Below are 18516 nucleotides of genomic sequence, written 5' to 3'. Positions count from 1 at the left end.
ATGCCATTGTCTAGATGTACCACAGTTAATCACCTACAGAAGGACATCTTGTTTGCTCCCAAGGTTTCGCAATTATGAATAAAGCTGCTATAAACATACATGTGCAGATTTTGTGTGGCCGTAAATCTTTAATTCAGTTGGGTAAATATGGCAGAGCACAATTCGATCGTTTAGCAAGAATATATCTTGTAAGAATGTGCCAACATTCTTCCAAAGTGGCTGTATCATTTTGTGTGTTCACCAGCAATGAATGAGTCCCTGTTGTTCCACATTCTCATCACCATCTGGTGTTGTCAATATCCTGGATTTTGGCCACTCTAATAGGTCTGTAGTGATATCTTATTTTTGTCTACATTTCCCTGATGACATATGATATGGAGCATCTTTTCATATGCTTATTTACCATCTGTATATCTTCTTTGGTGAAGACCATATATTTTTTATGTTAATTTTATATGCTGCTACTTTGTTAAATTCTCTTCCTGCTTTAAGTGGGGTTTTTTTTCCATTTATTTCCATTTATTCTTTTAGTTTTCCAGAACATGCTGGCTCTTGATGTATGTATTATATTTAACTTTAAGTAAAAGACTACAATTCCATGTGGGAAAGTGCTAAGGAAGGGAGACTCAGCAATTGCGCACTGCATTGCAGGGTAATCTCCCAGGAACCTTTCTTTGGGGATTCCAGATTCAGTATCATTAAGTCTTTTCTTTGGGGATTCAAATTTTTAAGGCCTGAAAAATCTACTCCGGGAAAGTATAATCTTGATTGCTAGCATTCTTTAAGCTAGGTTAGAGAAGTCTGGGAATGTGAACTTTTAGTAAACAAACTTCACTGTATGCAGAAGTTTGCTAAATCCCTTTTTTTTTTTCAGTATAGGACCCTGACTTAACAATGTCCAGTTTATTTCGAGTAGAGATCCTATTTTATCCTCCTCACATAATAATCCTCTATCCAGGAACAGATCCATTTTTCAGGACCTGAAAATTATGAAATTTGGAGGCTTTGAAACAGAGAATAAAAAATAGCTTAGTTTTACAAATTAAACAAAAAAAATGGCCATTTGAACACGTTTCTTGAGCCCCTCCCAGGGTCTTCGAAGGGGCCCATACCAGTCCTACACCATGAAGCTAAAGATTACTTAATTTCATGATAAATCTAAATTAGCCTCCAATCTTCCCTGTAGTGGGGGATAAGAAAGTGCTTAGTAGTATAGAATTAGGGGGAATTCGATGGTCAAAGTTGCAAACTAAAATTGAAGCGAAAAGGTTTTCACTCGTAGTCCTGGAGGTACCTGCTACTATCAATTTCTAAGATTTTTTAGGGGGAATGTAAATTTGTACAGCCACCATGGAGAACAGTATGGAGGTTCCTTTAAAAACTAAAACAGAACTACCACATGACCCAGCAATCCCACTACTGGGCATATACTCGGAGAAAACTATAATTAAAAAAGACACATGCACCCCAGTGTTCACTGCAGTACTATTTACAATAGCCAGGGCATGGAAACAACATAAATGTCTGCCAACAGAGCAACGTATAAAGACGATGTGGTACCTACACACAATGGAATACCACTCAGCTATAAGAAGGAACAAAACTGGGTCATTTGTAGAGATGTGGATGCATCTAGAGACTGTCATTCTTTGTTAAAATGGTATGTATGCCCTCAAGCCTATCCACTCCTCTTTTTTACTTATATATAAAGACCTCCATGTACATATAAAAGTATCAACATCAAATAGAATTTGTATGCTTTGCTATTACTCTCTCTTGTATGGTTAATTCTCAGGCCCAGCCTCAGAATCTAAGAGGGTAGAGAAAAGGTCTTTCCTGCCATACATTAGTTTATCTTTTTCTTGTTGACTTGTAGGCATTCTTTATATTTGCCTTAAATTTTTTCCTGTTACACAAGTTAATGAATATTTTAAAATTTCTTTTTAACTTTCATTATGACATCTGAGTTATGACATTTTAAATTCTAATATAGTTTTATCTTGTGTTTCTATATAAAGATCTTCCCTATTCTAATGGCTTACACATGATTAAAATTTTCTTTCAATATACATGATTCTGCTTTAGATGTTAAATCCATTTGGAATTTATTATGATGATGAATTTATCTTTATGATCAACATTTTTATGATGACATTGATTTTTTTCCCCACATCAACTGAAATATATATTTAATAGTCCATCTTTTATCCATTTATTTGAAAGGCCATATTTATGAACTAGTAAGGCTTCTATCTGCTTTGACCCAGCTGCTTCATTTCTTCTCGGGCAGACAGGGAGGCCTGGCATGCTGCGGTTCATGGGGTCACAAAGAGTCGGACATGACTGAGCAACTGAACTGAACTGAATTGAATTGGTAATTCTCCTTTGCTATTCCTCAGTAGCATATTGGACACCTTCAGACCTGGAGGACTCATCTTTTGGTGTCATATCTTTTTCACCTTTTATACAGTTCATGAGGTTCTCACAGCAAGTATACTGGAGTGGTCTGCCATTTCCTCCTCCATTTGGTCACGTTTTGTCAGAACTCTCTGCTATGACCCATCTGTCTAGGGTGGCCCTTCACGGCGTGGCTCACAGCTTCATCGAGTTACACAAGCCCCTTCATCATGACAAGGCAGCTGGGAAAGACTGAGGGTAAAAGGAGAAGAAGGCATCAGAGGATAAGATGGCCGGACAGCATCGTGGATGCAATGAACATGAACTTGGGCAAACTTTGGGCGATGGTGAAGGACAGGGAGGCCTGGGGTGCTGCAGTCCATGGGTCACAAAGAGTCAGACACGACTGGGTGACTAAAGAACAACAAGGTTTATATAGGTATTATTCAGTTTCTACGTTCTAATATTCTTTCCCAGGGATTTGACATCTTCTTTATCTCAAGTTTTTCAAAATTGTGCTTCATACAGAAAATAACCTTGCAAGACATTAAATAGAAATTTGCTAACATTTATAAAAAATACCAACTGTAGATTGAAATAAAATGTTCACTTTAATAGTTATCACACAAATGTTTAGTTACAGTTATCTGAAAATTATGAGAACAATTTGTGCATGTCACATTCATGTTACTATCCATATAAGAACAACTACACACAATCATTTATTCAACTACATCAGGATAACACACAAGGTTTTGTTTGCTCTAGACTTCTCAGTTAAAAGGAAACACCAAATAAGGAAACTGAATTTCCAAAAATTAAGTTATTAACAAAATAAATAATAAAAATTATTTCTAAATGTCTTATATTTTGACAACTTTGAATTATACTTACATACTATTATTTCTCCAAACCATAAATTACAACAAGGGTCACTGTCAGGGTGAAAATACATATTTTTAAAGCTTTTTTAAAATACGCTATTAAGCTTTAACATCACTTGATTTATTCTTGGCACATGTGGCATTTTGAAAAGTAAAAATACACTTTGCCAATTTTACGTTATTGTGCAGGTGTAAGAGAAAGAGCACAGTCTGGGAGGCAGAGAGACCTGTGTTCAGTTACCAGCTTTGTTTCCAAGTTCTGTTGTTAGGCTGGTCAATTACTTCTTGGCACTGGGGCCAGGATTAAATTAAATAATGCCTATTTTAAAATGCATAGCACGGGCACTAAATGAATGATACCTCCTTTCCCTAATTTACTCACATTGAAGCAAAAGCAAAATATCACAGTCTTATGTTCTGGTACAATTTGAAAAATCTAGAAAAAAAAAAATGGGAAATTTAAAAATAAAATCAGTGTACTTTGAAAAATTGCACTTTCAAGAAATAAGGAAAGCCTTCATCAGGTTTAAATATTTCCCATAAAACTTAGTGCCTACTATACCCTGATTTAAAAAAAAAAGTCCTAAAATATGATAAAATGATCAATGATTAAGGACTTTTGGTTTTCTTTTGTGCTTTGATATAAAAATAATGGCTATATTTAAGGCTCATTAAGTGATAGTTTGTAGTTGCCCTGAACCAAATCTGTAGTCTTGATGTTGCACTATTAAAACAGACCTACTGCCTTGAATGACTATCACAGAGAAATTCCCATGATATTCTTCATTTCAACAACCATGGCCTCCCTACTGATTTTAAGTAAGGGATCATTTGGTGGTATGTGGCCATATAGGCCATAAGCTTGTCTGTCTTACGGATGATTCTTACATACATAATCACTTTTTCATGCTAAATGCTTGGTGCTTAGAAGATCTAAGGCTCCTGAAAACTAAATCGTCACAAGGGAATAGCCTACTCTGGACAGCAACACTTCCATCCCTACTCTTAGCTCCAAAAGATGCAGAAACAACCCTATTCTTATTTTCTATCCTCACCAGCTAATAAATCATCTTTCCAAACCTGACTCAAAAACTTCTCCTCCAGGAAACTTTCCCTAACCAAACTTCACACTCCTCCATTTATGTCCCTGACACTCATGTGTAATTTGTATAAACTTCAACTGCATATACTTCTACTCATGTTTTGTCTTCTACTTCCAGCTAGGATACAGTCTCTGACTTTGTAAGCTTCCACAGTGTTTAGCACAATGAATGCATGTATGTATGTGACTGTGTGTATGTATGTGGGGTGTGTATGTGCATGTGTGTTGAATGACTAAAAGACTAAGAACCTGAGTGGGGTGTAGGGTAGGAAAAGTTTCATAATTTTTCAGAAATCAAAATTGCTGGACCTTCCTAATACTAAAATTTCTGATTTCCAAAGCTATCTGAGTTTGGTTTTAGATATGTCAATAATAAAAAGGCAGTGAAAAAAATGTTTAAAAAAACCTTTATGAAATATTCCAAAAGGCTTTTTAATAAATTACTAAAAGCACCAAACCAAAACATCTTACTAAATAGTGGGATAATCTTTCCTATAATTTTATAAATGGAAATTTCTTTTCATTCAAGACAAAGAATACTGAACAGGAATAGGTGTTGTGAATCAGGATAAAAAAGGCAATTCATTCTAAGTCAGTATCTTACACACATTTTGCAATTAATCTGAAAAGCCTTCTGTGGTACATATGTATGCTTTGTTAAGAAAAAGAATGGTTTATTTTAGGATGTTGTCTGGTACTATAAAATAAGATACATATACTGAAGCTGCTATTTAACAAGGAAAATTTTGTTTATAATAGCTGTTACTATTAAAATAGGATATAATTTAAAAGTTATTCTTAATGTGTATATTTTCAAATTTGCCTGACAGTGTCCTTTTGAAAAATCTGACAATTTGTAGTTAGATTACAAACATTTGAATTTCGTTTCTACAATTGAAAATATTACACTTACATAATAACAAACAACAATATATTGTAGCTTTTTTACTGAAGCACTCTGCAATTAATATTTAAAGCTTTTCAATAAAGTAAAATTCATTGTACTTTTTGTAAGTAAAATTACACAACACATAATGTACACTATAATTACATTAAGAACAAATAAAAGGAAGCATAAAAATTCTGTACCATAACAATGGATTGTTTTAGCTGTCATTCTAAATGTTAGCTTATTTGTTAGGTTTTGAGTTTTTATCTTAAACCCAATAACCTTTATTTTGAAATAATATACTAAAAATATCAAGTCTGGAGTTTAAATGTAAAATTCTCTTATGCTCTTTTTTCCTAGATCATCTAGGAAATAAAAGAAATGAGACACAGAGATAATTCTATTACTGCAAAATGCCTCCTTGCTTCCCCATATACCTCTATATCATTTCTAGGGCAAATGATACAGGACAATGGCAAATTACAACTTTGGCAAATTATAAGCTCATTTAAGTGGTTTCTTATTTGGAAAAAAGAAAAAAAAAACTAAGAAGTTCCTTTTTTGGCTTATTCATTCTCAATCTTTTTTTTCTCTAATATATAACAGTACTATAAAAGCACTTCTTAAAATGCTCACTGTTTAAACAACACAAAATGAACTGGAATAATTTATAGAATTAATCAAAGTAGATACTAGGGTGAGGTCCTAGAATTTGTCACACGTAGGGCTAAACTTGCAAGAGATCGCATGGCAAAAGTAGAGACTTTATGGCATATCCCAGCTTTTGAAATATAGTTAGAAGCCAATCGAAAAAGCCTTTCAGCACCAAAGGTATTGAAGTGCCCAGGAAGTACTTTCTCTACCAGACCTCTGTCCACTAATTCTATCAGACGTTCACAGGTTCCAACATAGTCACTTATCCTGCTGTATGGGAGCCAATCAATCAGTGATCCATCATACACGACGTCTCCACTGAAGAGAATCTTTCGGTCTTTGTCATGCAAGCAAATACTGCCCCTAGAATGACCAGGCATGTGCATAACAGTGAGCTGTCTGTCACCAAGGTTGATCACATCCCCTAAAAATGAAAACAGAATTTACAGATAAACATGTTATATATTTGACTTCAATCACTTAAAGAACAGCAGAACACAACAGTTTCAAAGGTGTTGGGAAGATGATATTTTACTTTTATTGTAAAAGCAGCCTAGTAATAAAAGATGATTTAAAATAAGTTGCCTATATTTCATTTCTGTTGTTTATTAGACCAGTGTTTGCCAAAGTAGACAGTGGAACACAATTTCTGCTGGTTGTTATAATACATTCAAGAAAAGATTCAGTGGTCAAATAATTTGGAAAACTCTTCCTTCAATGAAAAATAAGCAGCTTTCTTTTCTGCAAGATTTGCTAACGTACATTTAATATGTCAATGTACATTGTGGATACACACAAGTGAGATATGACTGTATAGTTTCACAAATTTATTTGACCAAAAAATTCATTTTCAGAATATCCATTATACTAATATCCTGATGACACAATTCATCAATGATGCTCTAGTGAAGGGTGTGGTATTTTCCCCTTTATCACTCTGCAGAAATTAAGGTCTGAGGAATCAGTACAAATGGTGATGCTCTGGCTACTGCGATTGCTGTAACACACTGTTCTTGGTCTCGGACCCTGGAACGTCAAGTCTTCTGTCAGAATCCACTAAACCGTCGCAGCCCAATTTACTAACCTACAAATAGGGTAAAATCTCAAACTCCTCCAGTTATTTGACAGTGGGGACGAAACTGAGCTATATGAATACAAAATTGCTCTTTCACTGGATTTAAATCAGTACAAACTTAGGTAAATCATAATAAATTAAAAGATTCATATTGTTATCTCTAGTGCAAGCATATACATATATAGAAAAAAATCAAAGAAATATAGCTAAAACTACTAGTGAAATTAAAATGGCATAATAATCAGGAATCATTAAATATAAAAGAAGACAACAGAAGAAGAATAAAGGCATAAACAAGAGACAAAGAAAACAAATGACCAAAATGGCAGACCTAAAAACAACTGTGTCAGCAATTATATTAAATATGAAAGGGATAAGTACTCTAATCAAAGGCAAAGATTGTCAGACTAGATTTAAAAAGCAAGATACGTACTCAGTCTACAAGAGAGGAACTATAAAATCAAAGCCAAAAATAGGATGATAAGTCATACCTTATAAATATGAATGACAAGAACTAGAGTGGTTATATTGTCAGACAAAATGGTTTTTTATATAAAGAATATTACTAGAGAAAAGAGGTACATTTTATGAGGACAAAATTAGGTCAATACCTAATGAAAAAAATTCTAAATGTATATATAAATGTATATGTACCTAAAATAGAGATTAAAAATTCATAAAATAAAAAAGAATTAAGAATGAACAGTTTAACAATTGAGGTTAGATATTTGAGTAGTTTGAATAATTCATAATATAAGCAAATAGAAAATCAGTATGGATACAGAAGACTTGAACAACACCATCAGCCAACTTGACCTAGCTGACATATATAAAATAATTCATGCCAAAAGAGCTAAGTACACATTCCTTTCCATTGTACATGAAAGAGAAGTTTTGTTATATCTGTACACTGAAAACTACAGAAACACTTTAAAGACAAATTAAAGAGAATGTGAGCAAAAGGAGAAATATGCCATATCCATTGACTGGAAGACTCGAAACTGTTAAGATGGTAATTAAATTCAATTTTTCCTATAGCTGCACTGTCTAATATGTACTTTCTGAGATAATACAAATGTTCTGTATCAACACTAGGCAATATGGTAGCCACTAGCTATACGTGGCTAATGGCATGAGAAATAAAGCTAGTGTAACGAAGAAACTAAATTTTTAATTTTAATCAATCATAACTAATTCAAATTTGTATTAAATAGCTACATGTATTAGACAGCTACATTCAGAGAAGAACTATACAAAGAAGATCTTCATGACCCAGATAACCATGATGGTGTGATCACTCACCTGGAGCCAGACATCCTGGAATGCAAAGTCAAGTGGGCCTTAGGAAGCATCACTATGAACAAAGCTAGTGGAGGTGATAGAATTCTAGCCGAGCTATTTCAAATCCTAAAAGATGATGCTGTGAAACTGCTGCACTCAAAATGCCAGCCAATTTGGAAAACTCAGCAGTGGCCACAGGACTGGAAAAGATCAGTTTTCATTCCAATCCCAAAGAAAGGCAATGCCAAAGAATGTTCAAACTACCACACAATTGCACTCATCTCACACACTAGCAAAATAATGCTCAAAATTCTCCAAGCCAGGCTTCAACAGTACGTGAACTGTGAACTTCCAGATGTTCAAGCTGGAGTTAGAAAAGCCAGAGAAACCAGAGGTCAAATTGCCAACACTTATTGGATCACTGAAAAAGCAAGAGAGTTCCAGAAAAACATCTACTCCTGCTTTATTGATTATGTCAAACCCTTTGACTGTGTAGATCACAACAAACTGGAAAATTCTTCGAGAGATGGGAATACCAGACCACCTGACCTGCCTCCTGGGAAAGCTGTATGCAGGTCAGGAAGCAACAGTTAGAACTAGACATGGAACAACAGACTGGTTCCAAGTTGGGAAAGGAATACGTCAAGGCTGTATATTGTCACCCTGCTTATTTAACTCACATGCAGAGCACTTCGTGCAGAATGCCGGGTTGGATGAAGCACAAGCTGGAATAAAGAGTTCAGGGAGAAATATAAATAACCTAGATGCGCAGATGACACCACCCTTTTGGCAGAAAGCGAAGAACTAAAGAGCCTCCTGATGAAAGTGAAAGAGAGAGTGAAAAACCTGGCTTAAAACTCAATATTCATGGGTACTCTTTTGCGCCCTTCTGATGCCTATGTCAGAAGCTTTCTCTATCTCTTTTATATTTTAATAAACTTTATTACACACACACACACACAAAAACTCAACATTCAAAAAACTAAGATCATGGCATCTGGTCCCATCATTTCATGGCAAATAGATGGGGAAACAATAGAAACAGTGAGAGACTTTTATTTTCTTGGGCTCCAAAATCACTGTAGATAGTGACTGCAGCCATGAAATTAAAAGACGCTTACTCCTTGGAAGAAAAGCTATGACCAACCTAGACAGCACATTAAAAAGCAGAGACATTACTTTGCCAACAAAGGTCTGTTTAGTCAAAGCTATGGTTTTTCCAGTAGTCATGTATGAATGTGAGAGTTGGACTATAAAGAAAGCTGAACATCGAAGAATTGATGCTTTTGAACATGGTGTTGGAGAAGATTCTTGAGAGTTCCTTGGACTGCAAGGAGATCAAACCAGTCAATCCTAAAGGAAATTAGTCCTGAATATTCATTGGAAGGACTGATGTTGAAGCTGAAACTCCAATACTTTGGCCACCTGATGCAAAGGACCGACTCACTGGAAAAGACCCTGATGCTAGGAAAGACTGAAGGCGGGAGGAGAAGGGGATGACAGAGAATGAGATGGTTGGATGGCATCACCGACTCAATGGACATGAGTTTCAGTAAGCTCTGGGAGTTGGTGATGGACAGGGAAGCCTGGCGTGCTGCAGTCCATGGTGTCGCAGAGTCGGACATGACTGAGCAACTGAACTGAATTGAACCTTTCACAACAGTAACAAAAATTAACTCAAAATGGATCATAATCCTAAATGTGAGCGCTTCTTAAAGAAGAAAATCTTTGTGATTTTGGGCTAGTCATAGAGCTCTCAGAATAACACAAAAAGCATAAAACATAAGGAAAAATGATTAACTGGACTTCATCCAAGTTAAAAACTTTCTTGCTTAAAAAGATACCATTAAGGACTTCCCTGGTTGTGCAATGGATAAGAATCTGCCTGACAAGGCAGGGGAGAGAAGTGTTAGTAGCTCAGTCTTGTCCAGCTTTTTGTGATCCCATGGACTGGAGCCTGCCAGCCTCCACTGTCCACGGGATTCTCCAGGCAAGAATACTGGAGTGGGTAGCCTTTCCCTTCCCCAGGGAATCTTTTCAACCTAGGTATTGAACCTGGGTCTCCTGTATTGCAGGTGGATTGTCCACCATCTGAGTAATTCAATTCCTGGTCTGGGAAGATGCCACGATTTGCAGAGCAACTAAGCCCGTGGACCACAAGTACTTCAGGGCCTGCTAGCCGCAACTACTGGGCCGTGTGGCACAACTACGGAAGCCCATGCAGCCCAGAGCCACACACCACAACTGCAGAAGTCTGCTTATCTACACAGGCCTGTGCCCCACAACAAGTCGCCACAGTGAGAAGCCTCTGCACCACAACAGAGTAGCCCCTGCTCATCACCAGCAGAGAAAGCTTGTGCGCAGTAATGAAGGCCTGGTGCAACCAGAAAAATACAGGAAAAAAATTTTGCTTACTTAAAAAAAAGAAAAAAAGAAGAGCATACTATTAAGAAAATGAAAAGGCAGGACATACACTGGGAGTAAACACTTGCAAAATGTGTATCTGATAAAGGACCTGAATTAAGAATACATAAAGAACTCATAGAGCTCAATTAGAAGAAAACAAAATTTCAATTAAAAAAAAAGATTTTGGTAAGATCTTTCAACAAAGAAGATATCTGAATAGCAAATAAGAGCCTGAAAAGATGCTCAACATAATCAGTCATTAGGGAAATGCAAATTAAAACCTCAATGAAATACCACTACATACTCACTAGGATGCCTAAAATCAAAAGGACTGACAAAAGCAAGTGCTGACAGAGATGTGGAGAAACTGCAACTTCTACACTGCACTTGGGAATGTAAAATGGCATAGCACTTTGGAAAACAGTTTGGCACCTTCTTAAACATTTAACATACATTTACCACGTGGGTGTGTGCTGTATGCCACATTTACCATACAACCCAGTAATTCATTTCTAGCTATCTACCTAGGAAATAAAAGCAAGCATCAACATAAAAAATTACATGTAAACTTTCATGCTGCATTAGTCATAACAATTCCAAACTAGAAAGTTCAAATTTCCTTCAACAGGAGAACATCTAAAATGTGTTATATTGATAAATGAGTAGTTTCTCAGCAACAGAAAGGAATTATTATTAGATAAAACAACATGGATCAATCTCCAAAAACAGCATGCCAAATGAAAGAAGACACAAAAGATTGCATGTGATTATGTTTTGTAGAAAGTTTTCAGAAAAACAAAACTATAATGGCAGTCAGTGAGGCACAGGTCGGTGAAGCCTGGGTGGGAACAGGGGTTGCTCTGGTCTTGTCTCAAATCCCAGTAATTATTAATACAGTAAGATAGAATTAGGTACTCAAATTGCCCCACATTCCAGTCATAAGGGGCCAGACTCCTTCACAGGATAACTGTTTCAGATTTAAGGTGCTTCTGGGGATCACAAACCACTGTCATTTCCGATAAGTAAGGTAAAGGCTATTATAGCTAAGTTGATTTAATAATAGAACTGTTGCAGACAGACTATTTAATAGATGTACAGAAAGAAGAAGAATGAGGGAAGTTTGATGCTCAAAATGAAGCTGTAGAGAATTACCAATGGAGGGATAGAGTCTTATGGTTTTTGATATTCAAGGCCAGGTGATATTCAAAATACTTAGCAGTAGATAAGACATAAGCACCCACTTATCAAAATGGACACCAACTGTAAACAATTGATAAGGCCAGAGATGGAATATTATTAATATTAGGTCTGCCATTACCATACGGCTTTATAAATACCTCCCCATGCTTATAATGCTAACACATATAATTTCATCAAGACCTCTCTTACAACCAACACTATGAAGTGTATAAATATCACATATAAATTTATATAAAATATATATATATATACACATATATCACATACTATCCTTCCAAGCCTTCACCCTAACCCAGTTGTCACCACATTCCAACCATACTAGACTTTTCTTGGCTTCTCAAATATCCTTTCCCAACTTGGCACTCCCCATTTTTAATTTTTATTTCACTTTTAATTAAAGAACTAAATTACATATTTCAAATAAAACATTTTAGGAGGGCTTAAAGTGTAAGAAAACATTCTTTGCCCCATTCTGGCTCTATCTCCAATCCTGCTCCCAGCAGGCAACCACTTTTAACAATTTTAGCAACTTCCTCTGGTAGCTGCCTCTACTAGATATGTTGTTTGTTGTTCAATCTCTCAGTTGTGTCCAACTCCTTGCGACCCCATGGACTGCAGCACGCCAGGCTTCCCTGTCCTTCACTTTCTCCTGGTGTTTGCTCAAATTCATGTCCATTGAGTCAGTGATGCCATCCAACCATCTCATCCTCTGTCGTCCCCTTCTCCTCCTGCCTTCAATCTTTACCAGGATCAAGGTCTTTTCCAGTGAGTTGGCTCTTCCCATCAGGTGGTCAAAGTATTGGAGCCAAAGTATTATTTACAGATGACTACTAGGTATAATCATTTGTAAATAATGCTTATACCTCATACTCTGCTGATTTCATTCATGTATTATCATTTCTTGGCATTTTAGATGTTATTCATTGACTTCCACTATGAAACAAGGATTTTTTAGTAGCTCTTTTTACTCCTACCTACCAAAACCACACATGTATACATTTCTCATCTTCCCACCCCTCAAAAGAATGATTCAGGTGCTTAGATCTGGAGTCCTCTATGCCTGAGGTTCTATTGTTGTCAGTGTCATCCTTTGCCATCATCCTGATGCTTCCTGTCAACTTTGTCTTGAAACAGATCTCCTATATTCTGTATTCCATGTCTTCCTCTTGGTGTAAATAGGATAAAGATACATCTTAAAAAGTGAAGTTGCTCAGTCGTGTCCAACTCTTTGCAACTCCATGGACTGTAGCCCCCAGGTTCCTGCATCCATGGGATTTTCCAGGCAATAATACTGGAGTGGGTTGCCGTTTCCTTCTCCAGGGGATCTCCCCGACTCAGGCACTGAACTCGGGTCTCCTACATTGCAGGCAGACTTCACTGCCTGAGCCACCAGGGACTCTAAGATATATCTTAGTAGCTTCCTAAGTAACAGCATGTGGGAAATAATTTTTTGAAAGCTTGACTGATACTGAAATGGATGTCAGAATTCTAAGTTGGAAATTGGTTTTATTCAAATAAGTCACAGCTCTTCTTTTCTAGCTCTAAAGCCATTATGATTGGTATAGATGAACTTCTGTGTCTAAATTTGGAAGTCTGTAGACTCTTCTTTGATCCCAGCATTCTGAAATTTTATAATAACGTGCTGCGGGTTGAACATGTTTTCATCTATGGGCTCTTTCAATCTGGAAATGTTCATCCCTTAATCATGGGATATTTTCTTGTATTTTCTCTACTATTCTTTTTCTCTACTTTCTCTATTTGCTCTATCTGTGCTCTTAATATTCCAATATCAGATTTTTCACACTGGTTCTTTACTGGGTTTCTCCTAGTTTTTCATTTTGCCTATCTGCTCCTTTTGTACATTTTCAACTTCATCTTCCAGACCTTCCACTAAATAATTTCTGACAAGGTTTCTTTTAGGAGTGTGAATATGGTTCTGCCTGTTGCTTAGTTTTATGGCATCCTATTGTCTCTCAGGTATCTTGAATGCAATAGCTTCTGTCATCCCCTAATGATATTAATGATTGTCCTCTCTTCTCAAGTCGCTTTATATTTTTAGTATTTTACTTCATGTGAGAGGATTTTCTCAGATTTTTTTCATAATGCTTGATTGCCTGTTTAAGAATTGGAGGATACTGAAAAAGCTGTTTGAAGCAAGGCATGGCACCTGGTGAGGCAGACTTCATTGTAGAAAGTTCAAGCCAAGAATTACCTAGGAATCAGTATCTTAATCTTTACCCCAGGGCTGGACAGATTTCCAGATAAGATTCTTTCAATTTCCTACCTGGAGGTATGTATGGAGGCTAAAGGCCTGGCTCTCATTCTTCTGGGAAACTAGTAAAGAACATATATATTATCTATTATTTTTCTATATTTTTATATACATACACTTATCCCTCCTATTTTCCACCTGAACCCTTGAGCTCATTAGTACTCAGCATCCCTCAATCAAGAAAGCCTTTTGCTTCATTCTCCCCAGAGAACCAACTAACTCTGGGGAGAGGAGCATTCACTTAGGGAGAAGAATTCCAGAGTTCTAACAGCTTCTTAAGTGGCTTTCCATCAATTCTACTTGTTTTAGTTTTTTTCCTTTTGCCCCTGCTAAGGTACTGGCTACTGCTAATTCTTGAGCCTGTTAATCTGCAGAACAAAGTGGACTGGCTCTCAATTTTCTATTGCTGGCATATGATAAAACTGCTAACTCAGTCATCAGAAGGATTGGCAAGATCCTCTGGAGAAGGAAATGGCAACCTGCTCCAGTATTCCTGCCTGGGAAGTTCCACAGACACAGGAGCCTGGCAGGCTACAGTCCATGGGGTCGCAAAGAATTGGACATGAATTTGCAACTAAACAACAACAACAATGCAAAACAGAACCTCTGTCAATGTGGATTTATACATAAGACAGACAAACCACGGTCCATTTGCTGCAATCTTAGTGACATTTTGAGAGGGAGTCCAATTAAAAGTGTTCGTTCAACCTGCTGCCTCTCTGGAATCTATTTTTTGTTTTTAATCTCCCCAAATGATCTAAGTTTACCTAAAACAACTGGGATGACTCTGGGAAAATCGTTTAAACATGTGTAACAGGAGCCAAAATGCCTGCCTGTTGTGAAAAATAGACAGAATCATGTGTGTCCATTCAAGAAGAACGTGCTGTATCTATCTAGGGTTTATTGCTGTCTTTTTATAGGAAGATACAGTTTCACTATTAGTAGGGTGAGTAGCTTTTTTTCATAAAAAATGATGCAGTGGATGATGACCTCACCTTGTCCTCCTCATCCCTCATACACAAGTCAGCATCTGGGTTAGTGATACAGGGTACAGACTTATGCTTCTCCATGACAGGTGATCACCAATACACTAAATGAAATGTAGTAAGCTAAGGAATTCAGCCTCCTTATTTTCTAACTGAAACAATGAAGACTATGCTGTTAGGTATGTGCTGTTCACATGTGTGTGTAACTGTATATGATTTTTTTAGTATATGAATTTTTATATAAATATTTTATATCTCCTTCCAGGCACCTGGATTATGATAATATTAAGTTAGCAGGCCACACCATTCAGAAGAGACAGGAAATTAACAATCCTGAGAAAAGAGGATATTGGATTCTACTTGAGAGGGTGAGACATCCAGCTCCTAATGAAAAACAACTTTTAACACAGTATCACCTACCAAGTGTTTAGTAAATATTAAGCTCTCTTTTCACACTTTCAAAGGCTTAAAACACCACATAGGTAGGTTGCAGGTCCCCTGCAACTCCAAAAGCCTATAATTCTAGTACTCACTGGAATTTAAGAAATCTGATTTCTAGTCCAGGCTCTTTCCCTAACAGGCAATGTGATTTCAGGCATAATATTCAAGCCTTGTGTGGACTCTTCATCTATAAAACAGTATTTCTTAGCACTCTTTCATCATTGATTTCCTGACAGAGGATCCAAAGTAAATAAATCAAAAGTCATTTATTCTTTTAAACAACTTAAACATATTTTAAATACTGATGAAAAACTTTTTTTGGTTGGGGGGGGTCTGAGTTAAATTAGTCTGAATACCCATAAATTACAAGGAAATCCTACTTCTAAAAGCATTAATTTCATCAAGAAATATAGTAATTAAAAGCACATTTAGTGTAAATTTAAATTTAGTTTTCTTTCACCTCAAAGTGTCAGGTAATGTAAGGCTCCCATCTAAACCACTTTTTTTAATCTTCAGATTTAAAATTTTAATTAATAGGTTTTTTAAAGTGGTGTGTAAGGTACAGAAACTTGCTATTTTTTTATACGTCAAGTGATCAAGATCTCATCTGTAAGATAAACTCATTTTCATAAAGTACTTCATTATTTGTCATACCGGTTGGTCATAAAGTGAGCCTTATTGTACTGCAGCAACTGGATTTTTTTTTGTCTCAGAACAGTTCAATAAATTAAACTGGCAAATAAGAGTTTCAAGATAGAAAAGCAAGGGGGTTTCATATCCTATTCAGAATTACCATAAAAACATATTTTGGGGGTAGGATTAATGTGTGATCTACATGCTTTGATCTATTGTGCCTGGGTTGGAATCCTAGCTTTTGTCTCTATCTTGCTCTGTGGCCCCTAGGCAAGCCATTTAATTGAAGCCATTTAAGTAGCCTCACTTCAAACGTGTTGGGAAGATAAAATGGTATCAACAGTAGCATTCTAAAAAGAACAAAGAAATTAATACACAAATATCACTGCTGTGATCAACTGGCTCAATCATTTAAGTGCCTGTGGGGGGGGTTGGAAGGGTTGGAACTCTATACTATTTCATTCCACTAATTTCTTTCTGAATCCCATTCTGTTTTTCGCAGAGCCAAAGAGGCCCAAGATTATCTATGCATTAGTCCACATACTTCACCCTTATGGGTACAGCCTCCTTATTCATCTTTCTCAGGCCTGGCTTTCAGCCAGAACAGAGAGCTGTCATAACGTTAAGACTCAGGCACATTCTACTTCATATGTTCACTATTAAGCTTTTTCTCTTGTGAGGCAGTATCAGGAGCAGAAACCTATCAGGAAGCTAAAGATGCGTGAGAAGATTAGAATCACTGCTCTCTAATGGCTTTCTAAGCCTACAGGTGGGCACTGTCCATTCCGAGCCGATGGAGTCAGCAGTTCTCAAAAAGCTCTGAGCCAACGGCACGCATTCTCTCCACGAAGCGTCATCCTTAGAAGTCTTTTCGCTAGAAAAGTGCCTGCAAATGACGGACATGTCTGAGGGGGTAAGAATGGGAACCCTAGTGACAAGTCTCTGGTGGTGTTACTGCACACCGTGGACCTTCAAGAGGAAACTGACTAGGGGGTGGGGCTGGCTTTCAGTCGAATACGCGGCATCGGTACCCGGTGTCAGAGCTGGCCTCCGGTAGGAAAGGTTGCGATGGCCTTCCAGCGACTCGATGGTGGAGTGAGTGGGCTATTTGGCCCCGGGCGGGGGGGGGAAGAAACTGAAACAAGCGTTTATGCGATGTGACAAAACAAACCAACCCTCCACCCCACCCCCTCAACCTCACAGCCGAGCAGGTCTGCAACAAGCATCCCTCGGAACAGTCTCTCCCCCAATCCCTTCCCTTAAATGAGAGAGCGAGCGCCCGAGAAGGCGGGGTGGGGGGTGCGCATTACCGTCCTGCAGGACGAGGGTGGGCTGCACCGCCTGCACTCGGAACTGCCTGGCCCTCCAGCCGGGGCTCGGCGCCCGCACCACCTCGCTGTCGGACAGCCAGGTCACGGTCTCGAAGTTGTCCCCGCGGGCCAGGGCCTCGGCCTCGGCGTGGTGCACCGCCACCCGGTCGAACTGGTAGAGGCCGCCCGAGTGGTCGAAATGCACGTGGGTAGCCACGGCTAGCAGCGGCCGGCAAGCCGCGTCGTCTCTGGCCGCGCGGTCCCGCAGGAGGCCGGAGGAGTACAGGTACTCGGGGAGGCTGCGCAGCCCCAGGCCGGTGTCTATCACCACGTCCTGCTCGGAGCCCCGCACCAGCCAGATGTTGGCGCGGTTGCCAGACTCGTAGAAGCGTTCCTGAATCCAGAAGATGCCGTCGCCCAGGGACTTGTGGGCGTACCACTCGAGCGCCGACATGCTGCGCGGGGTATGGCGGCCCAAGCCGAGCGGGAGTTTGTAGGCGCGCGCGTGTGTATGTGCCTTCCCGCGGGCGGGCTGCGGCGGTGTGGAGCCGTCTGCCCGGGCACGAGGCGCAGAGCCGGGAGGGGGCGGGCGGGGGATGCGGCTGCGGTGTGTGTGTGTGTGTGTGTGTGTGTGTGTGTGCGCGCGCGCGCTAGGCGAGGAGGAAGGACTCGGGGAGAGGCGCTGCCTCTGGAGCGTCCGCCCGCACCCTCACGCCGGGTCGGCGGAGAGCAGACGCCGCTCTCCTCGCGCCGGGGCGCCGGAATAGTCGCAGCCGTGACTGGCCGCAACACCAGGAACGTTAACGCACGGGCCAGTGCAGTAGTCGGGAGATCCAGAAAGTGACACGCTTCCTAACCTCAGGGGGTCGGACCGCAGAGGCCTTAGAGCGACAGTAGGGGTGGGAGAAAGCCAGGCCGCCCGCCCGCCGCGCGCCCCGACGCGCCTTTCCAGCCGGCGCGGAAAGAGTCGGGCCAAGGCTCGGGCG

At 38.9% G+C, this 18516-nt stretch overlaps 2 protein-coding genes across 2 annotated transcripts in view; one reads left to right on the top strand and one right to left on the bottom strand.

Annotated features, from left to right (window-relative positions):
* Positions 1 to 2989: 2989 nt before the first annotated feature.
* Positions 2990 to 18475, bottom strand: MBLAC2 (metallo-beta-lactamase domain containing 2). The gene is made up of 2 exons (XM_043464677.1): positions 17531 to 18475; positions 2990 to 6350 (listed from the first exon to the last, which is right to left on the bottom strand). Exons 1-2 carry the CDS (start codon positions 17982 to 17984, stop codon positions 5965 to 5967), a joined length of 840 nt encoding a protein of 279 aa, XP_043320612.1. The 5' UTR covers positions 17985 to 18475; the 3' UTR covers positions 2990 to 5964.
* Positions 17865 to 18516, top strand: part of POLR3G (RNA polymerase III subunit G) — a 47058-nt gene continuing 46406 nt past the window's right edge. Inside the window, exon 1 of the mRNA XM_043464679.1 lies at positions 17865 to 17994. The gene's annotated coding sequence lies outside the window, so the exon portion shown is untranslated. The remainder of the gene's footprint in view (positions 17995 to 18516) is intronic.

Source organism: Cervus canadensis, chromosome 4 (assembly GCF_019320065.1).
Source record: "Cervus canadensis isolate Bull #8, Minnesota chromosome 4, ASM1932006v1, whole genome shotgun sequence".
NCBI lineage: Eukaryota > Metazoa > Chordata > Mammalia > Artiodactyla > Cervidae > Cervus > Cervus canadensis.
The sequence above is the reverse complement of the archived record's forward strand: the minus strand, read 5'-3'. Positions and strand labels throughout refer to the sequence as shown.

Excerpts from the sequence above, each read along its gene's own strand:
- MBLAC2 (XM_043464677.1), bottom strand. The coding sequence starts at position 17,984 with ATGTCGGCGCTCGAGTGGTACGCCCACAAGTCCCTGGGCGACGGCATC. Across the intron at positions 6,351-17,530 it reads CACCCTCGTCCTGCAGGACG|GGGATGTGATCAACCTTGGT; the intron begins GTAATGCGCACC and ends TTTCATTTTTAG.